General features: G+C 39.0%; 1 protein-coding gene across 1 annotated transcript in view; it reads left to right on the forward strand.

Moving 5' to 3' along the window:
• Positions 1-1,583: 1,583 nt before the first annotated feature.
• Positions 1,584-19,594, forward strand: part of LOC131080020 (peptidyl-prolyl cis-trans isomerase FKBP19, chloroplastic) — a 198,098-nt gene continuing 180,087 nt past the window's right edge. The window contains exons 1-2 of the mRNA XM_058018099.2: positions 1,584-1,781; positions 1,893-1,977. Coding sequence (XP_057874082.1) covers positions 1,719-1,781; positions 1,893-1,977 — 148 coding nt within the window. The 5' untranslated portion in view covers positions 1,584-1,718. The remainder of the gene's footprint in view (positions 1,782-1,892; positions 1,978-19,594) is intronic.

The following is a 19,594-nucleotide window of genomic DNA, read 5'->3' on the forward strand; positions in this document are numbered from 1 at the left end:
AAATAACTTTATTCACCAATGAAAGACAATCTCATTTTCGAAAGATTGTCCAAACCCACAACAATGAAGTGAATATAGGAGAGATCAAGAAATGATGAATGCAAGTGTTATTAATGACCCACTTAACAAGTTTGGTCCATAAGATCAAAATATCTTTCAGTTCATTGTGCTCCAAATAACAAGAGCAGATAACTATACTAGTAAGGGAAGAAGTAAACAAGCATCAATTATTGTTACGAGAACCAATCTAGATGTATCAATGCTAGCTTGCTCCTCCTTTCGGGTGAACAACTTCCACAATAATGCTGCTCTTGTCCTTGTTAAGCCTCTAGAAACCCCTTTCAAAAACATAGTTAGAAATGGTATTTGATTCACCACCCAACATTTAGCAATGATATTTGATTCACTATCCAACCTTTAATATTGATAATGACCAACTTTGACAAATGCTACTCAATAGCTACTTTTACCACCAAAGTTTTTGTGTGCAAACTCCCATCAATTAGTTTCCCCCTCATGAAATCTCTATCCTATAACACATGTATTGACAATCTTATAAGAATGTATTGTTACAAAACTATGCAACCATCATATTATGACACATGTCTTGAGCTTATGAACAAAGATGATAAATACAATATGTAAACAAGTTATTATAGTCAACATGTAGATGGTAAATACTTTAGCCTACAATGAATGTTTTGACATGTTTTTTCCTTTGAACTTTAAACTATTTCATTTGCTATATAACCAATTGAATTGGAGAGACTTTCCTTAATGCCTAACAAGAGTGATATATGGACACCTTACTTTATCTAAACATCCACTTGTTGATTATTAACAATTGATACTTTACGTACAAAACACACACATACCCAATGCCCTCAAACTTACCCGTTCATTATATGAGTAAAAGCAACAAAATGGGACCCACATTTTGTATAAGCTTTGTCTATTAACTTTTCACATATTAATCTATGAGCAATTGCCAACAACAAGAATCTACTCAAATGCATTTTTCTTTTCAACATTTACTAGTAAGAGAGTGGCCCCATACGGTTGCTTCACTTAAATTGCTGTTTAATTTTAGAACACGAAAAAGATTAAATCTATTTAACATCGTTAAATAAAAAATGTGCCAAATAACTATTTCCTTCCCTCTCTTTTTTACATATTTAAAAAATATGTTAAATTTACATTTAAATAAATAATTGAAAAGAAAAAGAAATGTCTGCTATATAAAATTAGTTAATCAATCATATTAAAAAATATATAATAAATAGCTTTTTTGTTGATTAATTTTAGAACACAAAAAGATTGGAACTATGTAACATCATTAAATAAAAAATGTACCAAATAACTATTTCCTCCCCTATTTTTTTTATGTATTTATAAAATATATTAAATTAATTAAAAAAAAGAGGAGTGGATGTTATATGAAATTAATTACTCAATCACATAAAACCACTCTGTAGCGTTGACGGGTGACGGATGCCAGCAAATTGGCAAAAATTGGAAAATTAAACACTGGGTTCACTTGCGGATGACGTCCCCTGGAATTAGTTGTATGGGGTAACGTCCAACCAATTAGATAAACCCAAATGATTTAGGCAAACGTATGCCCCACAGTTATCCTGTTTCCCTTTCTAATTCCATCATATACGCCACTAATTCACACCATAGCCATTCCTCACAACTGTTTCAGCCAGCTCTGGAAGATGGAAACTCTCTTCACGTCTGCATGCCCCCTAATCTTCAAGTCTCAGAGGACCGCTAAGAAGGTCTTAATATTGACTCCGTATTCTTATTACTTTGAATTTTTTGGGTACCAGCTGGTTTATTTGTACTTAATTAATGAGATTGGAATATTCCTCTTGGTGTTTGCTTATCAGACAGTAGTTTCTTGCCACCATAAAGTCCAGAAGCAAAGACCCAGTTTGGAACTTCACAGCGTTCGCCACACAGCACAGAGGCAAGGTCAGTTAGAAAATTTCCAATTGTTTTTTGTTTGTCCTCTTGGGTTTGTGTAAAACTCACAGGGCTGGCTACTGATTATTTTGAACTAGTTGAGCTGTGGAATTTCACGAGTTTACAACTGCTCTTGATTTTTTTTCCAAATAGTAAACAACGTTGCCCATCTTTGGACAATTTAAAGGGGCAGGGTTTTCTCGCAAAGTAACCATCCTCAAAAAGAAAGTTTTAACTTCAGAACTTGGAATTGACTCTTACAAACTACACTGTAATTGATAGATAGACCCAAACGAATATAAATTAGAAACAGAGATGGTAGGGATGGGCTTTCCTCGCAGAGTAACCATCCTCAAAGTGAAAACTTTGATCTCAAAACGAGGAATTGAATAACACATCAATACTGAAATTGGTAGATAAACCTACCCAAATATACATTGGAAACAGAGATTCTCAAAAGGTGTGCAATTCAAATGAAATATAAGATAAAGGTTGAAAATTGAAATACAGTTTCCTTTTGTTGCATTTTGCGAATTCTAGAGTTTTTACTTTTAGTGAAATTTCCCAAGGATTGATTGAAAAATCCTAAAACCTTAAACCCTTTGGCCATGGTTTGTGCCCTAGCGTTCTATTTCACCATTGACTTGTCTGGCCCTTGCACTTTCATTCAAGTGTTTTCTCAAGTCCTTTGCTTTGTTGCAACATTGGCCCCTTCATTTTCGTAACTGGTTTTGCCTGTTTTTCTAAATAATCTAAGTTGCCTTTGTCCACTTGCAAGTATGTGTACCTTCAATGGCCCTTGCCCATGTCCATGTGGCATCATTTTATTGGAGCGCATTCACTCTTTGTAGTGCAAGTTCTTCTTCTACATTGGCTGTAAGCTTGTGCTATCATGCTATTGTGATACAAGGAGGTTGGAAAGCTTCACACTTGCTTCAAAATAGGTGCAGAAAAGCTGAACTTTGGGACTGGAAAACCAAAAAAACCCTTTTTGGTTTGCTGGTCGCACTAGTGGTCCTTTATGGTTACGAGGTATGGGGAGGCAGCATATCAAACTGTAGCTGGAGACAAATAGAAGGAATCCAGAAACATCTTATAACAAGTAATCTCAAAGTTAAATCCACAGTCCCTTATGAAATTTTTCTAGCTGAAGTAGGAACTTTTCCATTGGAAGCATCAGCAATAATCTGGTTGATAAGTTATTTAAAGAAGGTTGAAAACATGGATAACCAGCATTGGCCTAAAATGGTGGTGGAGGAGACGCTTGACCGTAGGAAGCAAACGTGGATGAAGCAAAACAACAATTGGATGAACAAGTGGGGCATTGATTTGCATGAATGTTTTGATACCAATGGTGAAATAAAAAGTTACGTGATTGAAAAATTTCGGACTGTCATGTGGACAAATCAGATTGGGTGAAAAAAACCACATTACATCAAAGAGTTTAACCCAGCAAAGGACCATAGTGAAAAATCATATTTAGGGGCAGCTATCAAAGGAAAAGCGAGGTTGTTAGTTGCATAACTGAGGATGGGGTCACATCATCTTATATGTGAGACCGGTAGGTGGAAAATACGCAAGGAAACTTGGGAAGAAAGAGTTTGCACACTTTGCAACAAGGGGGCAGTGGAAGCGGAATGGCACTTCATAATGGAATGCTCTGCCTATGAGGATATTCGTACCCAATATGAGAATTGCTTAAAAGTTGACAACATACACTAGTTATTTGAGGAAGACAAGATTAACTAGATAGCCGACCTTCTAGTCAAAATCAGTAGTAGAAGATCGGACATTGAAAAGAATCTAAAGATAAGTTAAGGGTGTTCATCTTGGTCCCATAAATTGTTTAGTCTCACGGACGTCATTAAAATCTTTCATTCATTCATTCATCCCTTGTTTGGTGATGAGCTCGTGGGGCCCCTATAATGACAAAAGTTGTCTCTATTCCTATTAGAGTGCATTCATTCTTTGCAGTGCAAGTTTTAAAATGTCTTTTTGACTCAAGTTGCACCATGTGTACTTTATTCAGTGACTTTTCTTGACAATATTACCTATGGGACCACGATGTGCCAGGTGGGGATCTTTTATTGTAACTTGACACCTCTTCACAACATAGTTTCTTTGTACTCGTTCAATCCAAGCTCACGCTGACATGCTATGATGACATGTGTCATCTATGTGGATTGGGCCCCGATGTCTTCTTCGGTCTTCGTTTAGCATGTGATTGAAATAAAGGAGACAAATGAATGTATAACGAGTGTTGTCTTCCCATTGTAGTGTGGTGTCCCTTTGAATTGCAAATTCTATAAAGTAAAGCTTCTTAATGCTGCACTAATTGCACTATGGCGCCATGTCACTTCCATGGTTTCCAAGTGGGCCGACGTGGTATCTTTGCGTATGAGCTTGATTATTCATTGTGGGGCCCTTTTCATGACTCGATTGCACTTTTCGAGATGGTAGTTTCCCAGTGCAGCATGGTTCTTCTTCACGACGCAAATTTATTTGTGTTTGCCTTTTCAAAGCCGTGCTACTGAGCTCAAATGATGCATATTTTGTGTGGGGGCAAAACAATGGTTATCACACACAGCTAGGTACTCAAGCTAGAGACACAAGTTTCCATTGAGCAGGTATCCCAATTCCATTCTTCTGACTCATTTATCTATCAAATCGAGGACGTGTAACTTGAAATGGGACTGCAAAGTATATGCACTAAGAATATCCAGGAACAAATCTATCCTACGTTTAGGCGATTGAAAGTAATTAAACATTTGTTTATAGAAAAGGAAATTTCTTGGAATCACAACTTTAAAGATAAAGTTAATTTCTGCTAACAAAATACCAATTCTTCAACTTGTACAGAAATAACTATTCTGCCCCGCCGTGGCTGCAGGAATAGTCACAGAGTTATAGACTGTGGCTGCAGGAACAGACAACGAGCAAGCAAATGAAACAGAATTAAGTAACTTGAAGAATAAAGTGCGTAAAAGACAACCATACATAATCCTCACGAAGTGGGCCCCCTTGGATGAGTCTCCTGGGAAGAGAACTATAACAAAAATTAACTAATTAAGCCTACAACCATATCATAATGCTATATTGACTTAGAAAATAGATACTTTCTTTATTCAGAAATCAACCAGACAACATAACATTACTTAATACAAGATCAAGAACTTACTAACACAGGAATGCGTAGAGGATTTATAACATTCATCACTAACAACAAATCCCATAACATTCGCTCCACTTCCCACTATCTAGGTGGGAGCTTTATTTAAAACTCATAAAATCTAGGAAAGCTAAGATAATCAGGACTCTTGTCCTTCTTTGAACATTTGTAAATTTTCCCTATATCCTCTCTAACATCCTTCATGACAACTAACAGTCTTTATTAACGGATCAGGATTAGTCTACAGACTCCTTAATGAGCAGGGACAATAGTGACCAAGTCCACAACAGATCTTTGAACTCTTCTTGCCTTGCTGTCCATCCTTTGTCCACGTTACCCTGTTGCTATAAATGAGACCCTGCTCCTTCATAAAGATTGTTCCATGCAGCTGCCACACAAAGGTTAGAGCAAGCATTCTATCCATACATCATGACCATTTATTTTGAACACATTCACTAGCCACACATAAAATACTTATAATTGCATTTATATAGTTCATGGTTCTGTCAGAATAAAGGTTCCAACCATAGGTAATAAGACTTATCAAAGCAAGCATATAAGGTCGGTTAAAGTATGTTCATGAAGTCCATCAGCAAATATAAAAACCCTTAAAGATGGCAAACTGTCTATAAAATAAACATAAAACTATGACTCATCACACCCCCCAACTGAAGGTTTTGCTGGTCCACCAACAGATGTTCCCTCGACAGAGGTCTTTTGATTATTTTTCCAGGTCAGCAGCCCGAAGTCAGCAACATAAGTCTCCCCTCGTGTGTTAGCAATAGAGCTCCAATAGAACCCTGGTCCTTTCTGAGATTCTCCCATTTGTCTCGTTCCTGTTTGTTGATGTGTATTTTGTACACGACCAAACATAGAATAAAATACCTAAAAGGTACCTTATCCTCTCTTGAACAAAGTTCTCGATTGCTGTAGATCTCGCCGAAGGATCAGTCGAGGCAACTCCAAGGTTCTGCTTTGTAGGATCTCTACTTGTGGATAAGCTCTTCGCGGTATGATGTGATTTTGCTGGAATCACAAGGGGACTTACACTCAATGACCTAAACGTCTGATTTGCTGGAATCACAAGTCCTATTAACTAACTGGAAGACAAACAAATGACAAAAGATGCAGGGTTCAGGACATCTACTCTACTACCTAGAATGCGAGAAAATGGATGAATGACTAGGTGGAGTCCTACTGGGCTGGGTCTCACCATCAGGTTGAACAATTCAACACCAACTCAGTGCGATCTTCTAAGGGATGCTTCCAATATGTTCAAATCGTACACCATCTGACAATGATCACCATTCAAGATAATGTATGAACAATAGACGTGTAACGACTTAAGATTAAGCTCATTTTATGCCAGTTGACCACGCAGGGCGCACTTACCATTAGTAAGAGGCTGGTGGTATGGACTAGACAGATTCCACACAGGTGCATTCAACAATTTTCTTCACTCAATTTAATCATCTATCATAAAAAATGAAGATTCAACAAGAGACCATGCACATTGCAAATAAACAACATATTCCACCATATCTTCAATGAAAAGAAGTCTTTACAATTAAGGCAACAATGTCTTGCCTTCTCTTCTTAATCTACTCTAATTGGTATTCTACTATTCTGGCCTCTATTACTAACTATTAACTATTAGCTATTATTGACTAACTATTAGCCTTTTACAAATGAAGAGCCAGGGCTTATATAGTGCCCACAATACAATTCAATGGCTTAGATCAATTTGAGATCAATGGCCGAGATTTGACAATGAAAACCCTAATTAGGGTTTGTTACAACAAACTCAATTCTGGCCAATGAAATAATTGCATTATTTGGACACATGTCTTCTCTGGAATATTCGACCAATGGAAAACCGGGGTAGGTACATCGAAGTTTGTGCCATCTCCCATGAGTCAGGTACATTGAATCTGGACACGCTGAGGTGGACCAATTTGACTGGAGGAGTGATGACTGGGATGCCACCTTGTCTGACACTTGTAACTTGGTCGATATTCAATTTGATGTTGCTGAGAAGCTAGCTTTAATTAACTCTTCTGAAACTGTCTGCTTCTTCAACGAACCCTTGCTTCAACTTCATTTGTCTTCGATGTGCAGGATGGATGGTGTACCTTTCCTTCGAATGCTGAACTGGAAGAGGTTGTCCTTGATGATGCTGGACCGGAGAAGGCCATCCTTGATGATGCTAGACTGGAGAAGGTCGTCCTTGTTGATGCCGGACTGGAGAAGGTCGTCCTTGTCTTGGCTTGATCTTCTTTCATCTGCAAAACAAATCAAAAGATGATTAAGGACACATAATAAATTTATTTCAACATAATATTTCACACCTTAAATCATCAACAAAAGATATTAAAATGAAGTTAGTTCAAGACTCTTTCCAGGGACAGGCCCTATAAGAATTTCGCCCTGGACCCTCTGGAAGGGTCAGGAGCGATTTTCTTGATTAGGCCTCAATTACCCCATTTTTTCACTCCAAAATCCTTCGGAAGGTGAGCATATGCTTGTTTTAGTCCAACAAAGTCTAGGGATCCATCCTTTTAGCTTATCACATGGGCAAATTAGGTGATAATGAGAATTTCGCTCTGGACCCTTTGGAAGGGTCAGGAGCAAAATTCCTTCTTTAGGCTTTATTTTACACTTCCTTTACTTCAATTCACCCTACAAGGCAAGAATATCTCACCCCAGCCTCAACCATGCCATAGGTATCAACATTTTAGCTTCACTCAAGGGAAAAATGGTTGATTTGGAGAATTTCGCCCTGGACCCTTTGGAAGGGTCAGGAGCGAATTTCTCTCTTTGCTTGTTTTCCTTCACTTCAACTCATCTTGCAAGGCTTAAACAACCTCTCTTCTCTCATCCAACCCAAGTTTGACTTGATTTTGCAAGGAGAAAAGGTGATTTTAAGATTTTCGCTCTGGACCCTTTGGAAGGGTCAGGAGCGAATTTCCTATTTTGAGCTTGTTTTGGCTACTCCATTACCTCAATCCAATATTCAAAGGCAAGAACACATCAAAGTCCACCTAACCATGCCATAAAACTCAAGCATTTGGCCATCTCCAAGAAGAAAATATGAGTTTCCAAGAATTTCGCTCTGGACCCTTTGGAAGGGCCAGGAGCGAAATTCAAGTTTTGAGCATGTTCGTCCATCCTTTCAACTTCAATTCACCTCCAAGGCTAAGGACACATTGCCTCACTCCTATCTAGGCCATAAAAATCAAAATTTTAACTTGTCTTGCAAAGAAAGTAGGTGATCCTAGGATTTTCGCTCTCGACCCTTTGGAAGGGTCAGGAGCGAAAATCACTTTTTGGCTCAATTCCCTCAATCTTGATAATAATTGGCAATTTGGAGTCATTCCTAAGGCCTTCTTTAATCATGATCCACACTAGATTTGGCATGAAACTAAGGGAAAAGATAGGTTTTGCACAATTTCGCCTTGGACCCTCTGGAAGGGTCAGGAGCGAATTTCCCTTTCTAGCCCAAAATCATAATTTTTTGAGACAACAATCAATTCAAGGACAATCTCAAGGGCATCCCTCACCTTGGTCTAGGCATGGCTTGGTACAAATTTTGGAGAAAATGATGGGTTTTAGGATTTTCGCTCTGGACCCTTTGGAAGGGTCAGGAGTGAAAATCTTGTTTTAGGCTTATTCCTCCATCATTTCAACTTGAATCCACCTTAAAAGGCAAGAAAACACTTCTCCTCACCCATCCAAGCTACAAAAACCCATGTTTGACTTGACTTTGCTAGGAAAATAAGGGATTTTAGGAATTTCGCTCTGGACCCTTTGGAAGGGTCAGGAGCGAAAATCTCATTTGGCTTCAAAATTTGCATTCTTGGTGACCAAAATCCACTCCAAAGCAATCCAAATGACCTCTCTCATGCTTGTCCAAGCCTGGCTTTGCTCAAAATTTGGAAGAAAAGATGATTTTAAGGATTTTCGCTCTGGACCCTTTGGAAGGGTCAGGAGCGAAAATCACTTTTAGGCTCAATTCCTTCATCTTTCATGGTTTCTAGCAACTAAAAGTCACTCTTATGGGCAACTTCCTCTTGATTTTACCTTATCCCACACATGATCTAGCAAAACTTGATAGCAAAAAGAGGTTTTGAGAAAATTCGCTCTGGACCCTTTGGAAGGGTCAGGAGCGAAATTTTCATTCTTGACCAAAAATCATCATTTTTTCAACTTGAAACTTCTTTGCAAGGTAGGATTTCATCTTTCATTGCCCTAGAAACAAGGTTTCATGTCCAATACAGGTCAAAAAGTAGGTTTATAAGGAATTTCGCTATGGACCCTTTGGAAGGGTCAGGAGCGAAATTTCCTTTCCTGTCTAGAATCCTTCATTTTCATAACTTCCAAACATTCTCAAAGGCTAAATCATGTTCATTCTTCTTCTCATCATGTCTTGGTCATCAAGATTTGGCTAAACAAGGAAAGAAATGCCTCTTAGAGAGATTTTCGCTCTGGACCCTTTGGAAGGGTCAGGAGCGAAAATCTTGACTTGGGCTAGATTCTTCATTTCTCCCTTTCAAAACGACCTCAAGAGGCAAAGACAAGTTATTTCTCTTCGATCCACGTCATAACAAATCAAAACTTGATCTTCTTCATTGCAAAAATAAGAGCTTTTAGGAATTTCGCTCTGGACCCTTTGGAAGGGTCAGGAGCGAAATTTCCCTTTTGGTCCAAAATCCTTCATTTCTCAACGCTTTCAAACACTTCAAAGGCAACAAGAATGTCCATCCTTCCTTCCAAGATACCCTGCAAATCAAAAATTAGTCAAACTTAGGAGGAAATGAGCTTTAAGAAGATTTTCGCTCTGGACCCTTTGGAAGGGTCAGGAGCGAAAATCTCATTCTAGGCTAGATTACTCACTTTTCAAACTTCAAACCACTTCAAGAAGCAAACTTAGATCATTTTCCACCTGAGGAAGAAGGTTTCAAGGTCAAACAAGGTAGCAAATGAAGTTTATGATGAATTTCGCTCTGGACCCTTTGGAAGGGTCAGGAGCGAAATTCTCCTTTAGGCCAAAATCTTGTTTTTCAAAATCAATCAAACTCCCTCTCAAGGCAAAAACATACCCATTCATCTCCCATCAAGCCAACGCCTAGCCAAAATAAGGAGGAAAACAAGAGTTATAAAGATTTTTGCTCTGGACCCTTTGGAAGGGTCAGGAGCGAAATTCCTAATCTTGGCCAAGATCCTGACTTCATTTTCACATTTCTTCATTCAAACAAGCGTTTTTTCCTTCATTCAAGCCTGGGAATGCGTTAGTTCTAGGTTTTGGTCAAAGTAGAATGTCCTATGGAGAATTTCGCTCTGGACCCTTTGGAAGGGTCAGGAGCGAAATTCGCTTTGGACCCTTTGGAAGGGTCAGGAGCGAAATTTGACATTTTGGACTCTCCGTCAGGATCATTTTATGGAATATAACATTTAAGTATAAGTTCTTATACTTTAAGTTATATTCCATATATACTTTCAGGATGTTTGAGAGTGGTTTCGGACCTCCAAGAGTTATATTGCAAAATCTAGTTTTTGGAGGATTCTTCAGTTTTCCAGACTTAGTCAAATTTCAGGATCAGGACATTCCAGACTTAGCCAAATTTTAGGATCAGGACATTCTAGACTTAGCCAAATTTCAGGGCATTTGAAGATCAGGATGACATTTTAGACTTCATCACTCACCAACTCGACCTAGCTCGGACCTTCAAGAATGATACCCACTCACAAAGCAAGACACAATTAGCAACGAGAGCAAAACCAGGCCCTAAGGAAGACTCTCAAAGAAACCCTAATTCTGGGGCCCTGTGGACTCACCTTGGCTCAAGCAAAGCTTGTAATCCAACGATCCCCTCGACATCACTCATCCTGCAAAGGCTAACAGACAAAACCCTAAAAGACCTAGAAAACAAACCCTAGAAAGCAAAAAGCAGGGGTCCCCATTTGCAATGGGGCGATGTGTGAATACGTCACAACACTGTTCCACATCATAATACTGCAATTCCTCCTAGTGAGGAATAGGCCACCATAACATAGGTGGTTGAAAGATCAAGGGAATCCATTTTTCCTGTTGTGTCCGCCCCAAGTGTATATAGGTGGCTGCTCGCCTGAGTGTTGCATGAAAGTTTCTTAAAGAATGTGGCTCCACTCTCTTTAGGTCCTCAGGTAACCCATCCCATCTTTGAGCCAGATGTGCATACACTGTTCTTGCAGATGTTTATACCATTTGTTCATATTCAGTGCGAACTTCTTCTTTTAGTGATAGAATCCTTCTTTTGACCCCTGGATCGGAAGTAAGCTAGTTCCATCTATAATAGATTTCATCTGGGTCCCCTTCTTCAGCCCTCAATGGTAATGGAACAATTTGTTCCATATCCATATATTCTCTAGCCTGTTCACCCCTAACATTCTCATTCTGAATATAGGACATAAATGCCCTAAGATGAACATCTCCAATAGAAATGAGTGGATTCCACTTAGGAGAGTATGGAATAGCATATTTGTGAAGATAGAATTCACAAAGTAAGCTCTTTTGCTCAGGAGGAGAGGTATTATAGGCATTGACAAACTCATCGGGAGTCATTAATGATGAATTGAGTCCATACAACTCCCTACCTATCTTGTAAGAAAGATGTAATTCCTTCAAATAAAGAGAATATACTCTTGGAGGAGGCCTACATTCTATTACCTGAGGTAACAAAGTAGCTAAGTTATCTATTCTATCCTCCAGCTTGTTTATTTCTACATCTTTCTCCAACAATTTTCTTTCCAAGACCTCTTTTTCTCTTTTTAATTCTTCCTCCTTATTTTCTAATAATTGCAATAATTCAAGAGCAATCGATCCCCAAGAAAAAGGTGGAACATGCACACTTAGCTTAACTTTTGTTTGTTGTTCGTCTTGATCCACTTTCTCAACAACCTCAGATAGATTTGCTAACCTAGATGCAATAGTTCTTTCATTATTAGGCTTGTCCTGATTGGGTTGCTGAGGTCTAGAAGTATCGTCATCAATGTTTAGATTGATTTCTCCAAAATGTACCGACACTTCCTCTTCTTTTTCTTTTGCTTCTTTTTTTCTTCTTCTGTTTCCGTTTTTTCTTCTTCTGTTTCTGAACCATGTTTTGAATTACATGCTCTGTTTCATTCAATGTTTCTCCTCCCAATTCTTCACCTTCTCCTATATCCTTATTCACCTCTTCTTTCGAGAATTCTTTTGAATGAGACATTTCATATTCCTGCTCTTGTTCTTCACTAGAAGAAGAGGGTTGAGGCAGTTCCTTAGGAGAGTTTTTCCGAGGAGGTTCTTCGTCATTAGAATCTGAGCTTGAATTTCAATTCTTTCCCCTGCAGCTACTTTTCCTCTAAATTTCTTTTTCAGCCTATGACTAGTTCTTGTAGGCTTCTTTCCTACATAAGGTCTCTCCATTTCTTTCCTTTTCCGGCTAGATGAACAATCTTTTGTTGTAGGGTTTTCCATTTTTTGAGTTTTTGGAGAGGTTTTAGGTTCCTTTCCTTTCTACTTTTTAGGAGATTTTTCCTTTTTCTTCTTCTAAACCTTAGTTCCCTGAACTGATTTTTCGTTCTTCTTACTCTTGGATGAGGGTTTCTGCTCTTTAAGAATTTTCTGAGCAACTTTTGGAGTGGCATCTTCATCCTCACTAGAAGAATTTTTGCTGTGAATTTTAGCAGGTCTAGAGGATGAAGCTCTTGTAGCTTTTCCAGAGCTAGGAATTTGCCGGAGTGGACGAGCTCCACTTATGGCCAGAAAATCCATCCACTGCATCCCAGGGTTAATTTCTACTAGGGCTTGCTCAACCAACAACTGAATTAAGCAATGGTGGGACACAGAGTGAAGGTTGCCTTTTTGTACCTAAGCTGCCATCTGCTTAAGTATATTATAAAGGAAATTCAGAACATTCATCCGCCTACTATGCCTTAAATGACATAACAATTTGAAATGAACAGAGTGCAATTGAGATTGTCTTCCCTCACAAGTAATGTACTTAATAATATAGGCTACCCTATGAGCCCAGAGAGGTGGAAGAGACAACCTGTTAGTTTCTTGCTTAGTGACCTCCAAGGGAGGGTCATCATGCTTTGTAAATTGTGCTCTAGCAGACCTGGCATCTTTACTTTCTGAAAATGGTTCACCGTCCCTAGGCAAACCAAAAACTTGAGCAATACGCTCCTCGGTAACAGGAATCCTCAATCCCTTCACCAGAGCCATATCATTCTTCAAAGATTGTGCAAATTTGAGGGCTACATCATCATCATAAGTGTGTAATTTTAGGAAATAATCTAACCACCCACATCCTCTATACAGAGGTTCACAGTCCTGATCATGTAATATTAAACTGTGGTCCGTAGGCTCTCTTTTAATAGGAGAACCTCCCATTATTGCAGCTGTTATCATCTTCAAGAAAATCTCTTCCATGTAACCCGAAATATGAAACTTTCTGCTTTCAAACGGCAAGAGGAAACAATGTGTACTAGACAAGCTTTCAAACAACACATGGTTTTGCACAAACTCATCTTAAAAGAGAAAGTTTAAAATTGTGCTAAATTAGGAATAAACTAGACTTTAACAATGGTGAGTAAAAACTAACCCATTCCTTTGACTTGAGTTAACATGCTTATTCAAATTTGTATAGACCTAATAATGGCAATATCTTATCTCAAAATCTATTCCCCCCCCCCCAACTGAAGGTAGACGCAATGTCTGCACATGCGAAAGGGAGGAAATAGGAATGCAATCATAATTATTTACAATTGAATGTAATGACTAAAAATGTGAACAAAAAGATTTAATCATGAGAGTGAAAATATACTTACGTGCGTAGTAAGGTGATTGTGGCGCGCTGTGATGGCTGTTGGTATGTGCAATGGAAGAGCAAATTGTTTTTGAAATGTTCAAAGAATAATTATGGTGGCAAAAGTGAAATGAAAGACAAGAAAGTGGAATGATATGGAGATGACGTGGAATGAAATGGAGAAAGAAACTCCAGTTAGACATGGAGTTGTTATTATGATTAGTAACAATTGGCATTAAGTAGATGGTGGACCTGGAGGATCACCATTAGTGGTTGCAGGAAGAGTTTGAAGTGGTTGAAACTATTGAAGAAACTCCTCCTTGGTGCTTGGTTTGTGATACAGGCGGAGTCTATGGCCATTGACAAGCAGTTTGAACCTTGCATTGTCAATAGTTGCCAGCTTGACTGCGCTATTATCAAACACTTGTTCAATTTCATAAGGACCTAGCCACTGTGTTTGTAATTTCCCCAGATTATCCCTGGAATCATACAATAAAGCCTAGTCTCCAGCATGAAAAGTTTTAGATTTGATATATTTGTCATGCCACTTCATGCGGTGCTGTTGGACTAAAAGTGTATTCTGCAATGCTGATTTCCTCAATTCATCCAACTGATTGAGATGCAGTATTCTTTCTTGTTGTGCCTCTGACAAATGCATACCCAATTCTACTGTTGTATGCAGAGTTTTATGCTCAAATTCGATGGGCATTACAACATGTTTACCATAAACCAACTCAAAGGGTGTAAACCTTGTTTTTGTTTTCTAGGTTGTCTGGTAGGCCCAGACTGCTTCCGGAAGGCGATTTGCCCAATCTCTCTTATGTAGTGCAATTGTTTTTGTGAGGATGGACTCAATTTCTTTGTTAGTCACTTCAGCTTGACCATTGGCTTGAGGATGATAGGGTGTAGACTTTTTATGTCTGATATTATACTCCTCTATCATAGCAACGATCAGGTTAGATGTGAATTGTGCACCTTGATCTGTGACAAGTTCTCTAGGTACTCCATATCTGGTAAATATATCCTCATACAGGAACTCTGCAACTTTGTTGTCTCTGGCATGTTTCATTGCTTTGACTTCAACCCATTTGGTTAGGTAGTCAGTATAGACTAGGATGTAGGATTTTCAATTAGATGGAGGATCAATTGGACCAATGAAGTCCATACCCCATTTATCAAATGGGGTAACAACTACCTGTGGATGCAGAGACATCTAATCTGACTTTGTTGGGCATCCCATCCTCTGGCATCTATCACATTTCCTAGTATAGTTAGCTGCATCCTTATGTAGGGTAGGTCAATAATACCCTGTGTTAAGTATCTTAATTGCTGTTCTTTTGGCTGCAAAATGACCACCACAAGGTTCATCATGGCATGGATGGAGGATGTCAAATGTTTCATCTTCTCTAATGCATCTTCTCATAACATTGTTTGGTCCAGTATAGAACAGACATCCATTTACCCATGTGTATGTAAAGCTCTTTTCAATCAAAATTCTCTTATCCTTCGGGGAGAAGAACTTAGGCACCTTACTCATAACTAAATAATTAGCTATGTTTGTATACCATGGTATGTGCACTGTGATAGCAAACAAATGCTCATCTGGAAAAGAGTCATCTATTATAGGCTCATCATGCTGGTGTGTTAAGTTTGGATAAAAAATCAGCAACAACATTTGCTTTTCCTGGCTTATCAATGATGGTAATATCAAACTCTTGCATGAAGGAGGAGCCATCTTGCTAGCCAACCTGAAACGCCTGGTTTGTTCATAAGGTATCTTATTGCTATATGATCAGTATAAACAAAGACTTGGTATCCTGTAATGTAATGCCTGAACTTATTGAGAGCATATATGGCTGCTAACATCTCCTTTGCTATTACAATGTAATTGAGTTCAGCTCCCTGCAGATTTTTGCTAATGAAATAGATTGCATTTTCTATGGCTCCTTTTTGAGCAAGAACTGCTCCTACTGCATGGTTAGAGGCATCAACATATATATAGAAAGGCAGGTTCCATTTAGGTCCTTGTAGGACTAGTACTTGTGTGAGTACTGTTTTGAGCTCTTGAAATGCTTTGTCACACAATGGTGTCCATTGAAAGTCGACATCTTTTTAACAAAAGTCCATACAAAGGTCTTGCAATGGACTAATTTTTTGATAAATCTCCTATAGTAACCAGCATGCCCTAAGAAACTACGTACATCTTTTTGATAGGTAGTGTTGTTTTTCCTTACAATACTAGGATCACAAGATGACTATGCATAGTAATCATAGGGTGTGCTCGATTAATCACGGGCAATGATTCCGATCATTGCTGCCCTCCCAACCATAGACGATATACTGCTATCGTCTCCCCCGAGCACGCAATATGTAATCAATCTCTACACAAAGATATGTGATCAATCTGCTCCTTTAGATGAATTAAATACGAATCCACAAACTGAAAATAATGATGCCCGAACGACTAATGATAAACACAATATTCGAACTGCAGATGGAGGCGGATTGATTTCACACTAACTGAGAATGTATGGGCAAGATATGAAGCCGATTTGCTAGCACAAGATAATGCACGAACTGTAGATGCCAAAGCAAGGTATGGAAGACACCACAAGAACTGTTGTAGAATATGTGATGGATCTTCTAACCAAATCATCGATTTGCTGGATACAAGAATAATGCACGAACTGTAGATGCCAATGCAAGGTATGGAAGACACCACAAGAACTGCTGTAGAATATGTGACGGATCTTCTAATCAGATCATCGATTTGCTAGATACAAGAATGATTGCATTTGATGCTTGTGAGGGAAACCGATCTTTATATCCAAGTAGAGACGTTACCAATCAACACGCCTCCTACACAAGTGGGCTTCTATAAACCATCACTTCCTTTAGTTAGGGGTTTGTTCACATCATAATGAACACGTCTAATGCAAGGGTGGCAGAGATATGTGTCATACACAAATGTCATATTAATAATTATAAACAAGTCGTATGTGCTTATTGACAATCTTAATATCCAATCGGTTGCAAGATAACAAGCTCGATTCAACAATGGATCAACATATTAATGAATATAGGCAAATGGATAATACTAAATTGTCTAAGGCCGATAGGCCAATTAGACAATTTAGTTGTCTAAGCCGGCCCAGAAGGATACACATGACGCTATCTACATTAACACTCCCTCTTAGCTAGGGAGGATTCCTTCTTGATATTTGAGTCACATAGTGACATCCACCATGGCTACTCCTAGAGGGTGGTTCCATCATGGCTACACCCATGAGTGGAAATACAAATGAACACGACCACCATGGCTACTCGCATGGATGGTGGAAGAATAGATATCACTTCACCGTGATATCAACCATCATGGCTTCTCCCATGGATGGTGTAAGAATAGATATCACCTCACCGTGACATCAATTATTATTGTGATGATTGACCACAATGGCTACATCCATATGTGGAAAGGAAAGATATCACCTCTTTGTGATATCAACCATCATGGCTTATCCATAGATATCACCTCACGTGATATTCATCATTATGGCTTATATATAGATATCTCCTCACGTAATATCCACCATTATGGCTTATCCATAGATATCACCTCACGAGATATCAACCATTATTGTGAGATTGTCACCTCACAATGATGGTAAATTGCACAAGTGTTCATCATTGTGAGATTGTCACCTCACAATGATATTCACCATGGCTCATCCAGAGGGTAAACACATAAGAACTAGAAAATCACCACAGACTCTCTCACGTGGTGTTGTCATGGCGTCACACACATGACATCCACCATGAACCATATCAAAGGGTGGAGATAAGGGCTTACACCTCAAGTCTCTCTCAAGGAGAAATGCATTAACAAGAGTTTACACTTTAAACATCTTTCGAAGAGAAGAATACGTTAGTATATATAAAAACAAATTTAAACACATCAATGAAGCAGAGACTCAATCTCAGCTAGGGCTTCATTTTCCACCATACCAAGCTTACCTCGAAAGTACACAAACTTTATTCTGGAGAGAGGCTTGGTGAGAATGTCTGCTGTTTGCTCATCAGTACTCATGTATCTCAACTGAATAACATTCCTTTCCACCTTGTCTCTAACATGGTGGTACTTGATCTCCACATGCTTCGTTCTGTCATGAAACACAGGATTAACAAAAAACTTTACACAACTTTGATTATCACAATGGATAATTGTAGGCTCTAAGGATTGCCCAAACAATCTTGCAAGAAGCTTTTGAAGCCACACTGCTTCTTGTGCTCCCACACATGCTGCAATATACTTTACCTCTATAGAGCTTAGTGCCATTGAAGACTGTTTCCTGTTGCACCAAGAAATCATGGCAGAATCCAAACTAAAACAACAACCAGAGGTGCTCTTCCGATCAGTGACACACCCTGCCCAATCGGAATCAGAATATCCATGTAGCTTCAAGTCCACATCAGAAGAATATCTCAGGCCGTATCCAACTATGCCGCGCAAGTATCTCAGAATATGTTTTGCTGCAACTAGATGTATTTGTTTTGGTTCGCACATGAATTGGCTAAGTGCACTTACTGCATAGCAAATATCTGGTCTAGTATTGACTAGGTACATCAAGGACTCAATCATCTGCCTGTATAGTGTGGAATCCACCAGATTCGAAATAGCTGCAGCCTCTCTTAGCTTATGCAAGTTGGTCTCCATAGGTGTGGACATGGATTTACAATCCATCATACCAAATCTCTTTAGAATGTCAATGGTGTATTTCCCTTGACTCAAAATGATCCCATCAGATTTCTGCCAAACTTCTAACCCAAGGAAGTAGTGCATAAGGCCAAGATCCTTCATCTCAAATTCAGAGGCTAACTCCCTTTGAGACTGAAGCATACCCTGCTCACATGGTCCCAATCATGGAAGACATATTGCTCCAAGAGACTCCCATGTCTCCGAGCATCTCAACTCATAACATCATCTGGCATGATCCACACATGGCTGAATGTGCTAGATTCAAGACCACATTGGACCTACTGTCACAGCTTGGCAAGGAACTCTTGACACTCCTTTCAAGTGCACAACTTCTATAAGTGCTCTTGTGCTTTTAGGGAGATTTGAAGCCATCTTTCTCAAGACTGGCAAGGCGGGCAAGTTTCTGATGTCATAGCTGTCATAAGCAAATATCAACGCTTGGGTTGGGCATCTTGACAAGCTGTATAGGCCTCCCTCTCGAATCATCAATCTCATAAGATCGAGCCCTAGAACATACAGGAATATGACCGTCCGGAGATTAGAGCAAAACCCCTTTAAAGTCTGCTCCCTCTTACTAGGAGAGCCCTCTTGTCTCGACTTTGCTTTGTAATCCTCGATGCTGTCATTACCTGCACAAATGCCTCGATAGGATTCCTAATGCATCGTTCTTCTTTTCCTGCAAGACCCATCCCCGAGGGCCAAAGAAAAGAACAAGAGAATAACAAGGCAAATAACTCTTAAAGTACATATAGGAATACAAATAAGAGGCAGCCTTCGACAAGCAAATAACAATAATACTCAAGAGATAATAACCAAAAAAAAAAACTTATCTCAAAACGCTCATCAACATCCTTCCTGATGCAAGCTGCTTCT

Source organism: Cryptomeria japonica, chromosome 9, assembly GCF_030272615.1.
Source record: "Cryptomeria japonica chromosome 9, Sugi_1.0, whole genome shotgun sequence".
Taxonomy (NCBI): domain Eukaryota; kingdom Viridiplantae; phylum Streptophyta; class Pinopsida; order Cupressales; family Cupressaceae; genus Cryptomeria; species Cryptomeria japonica.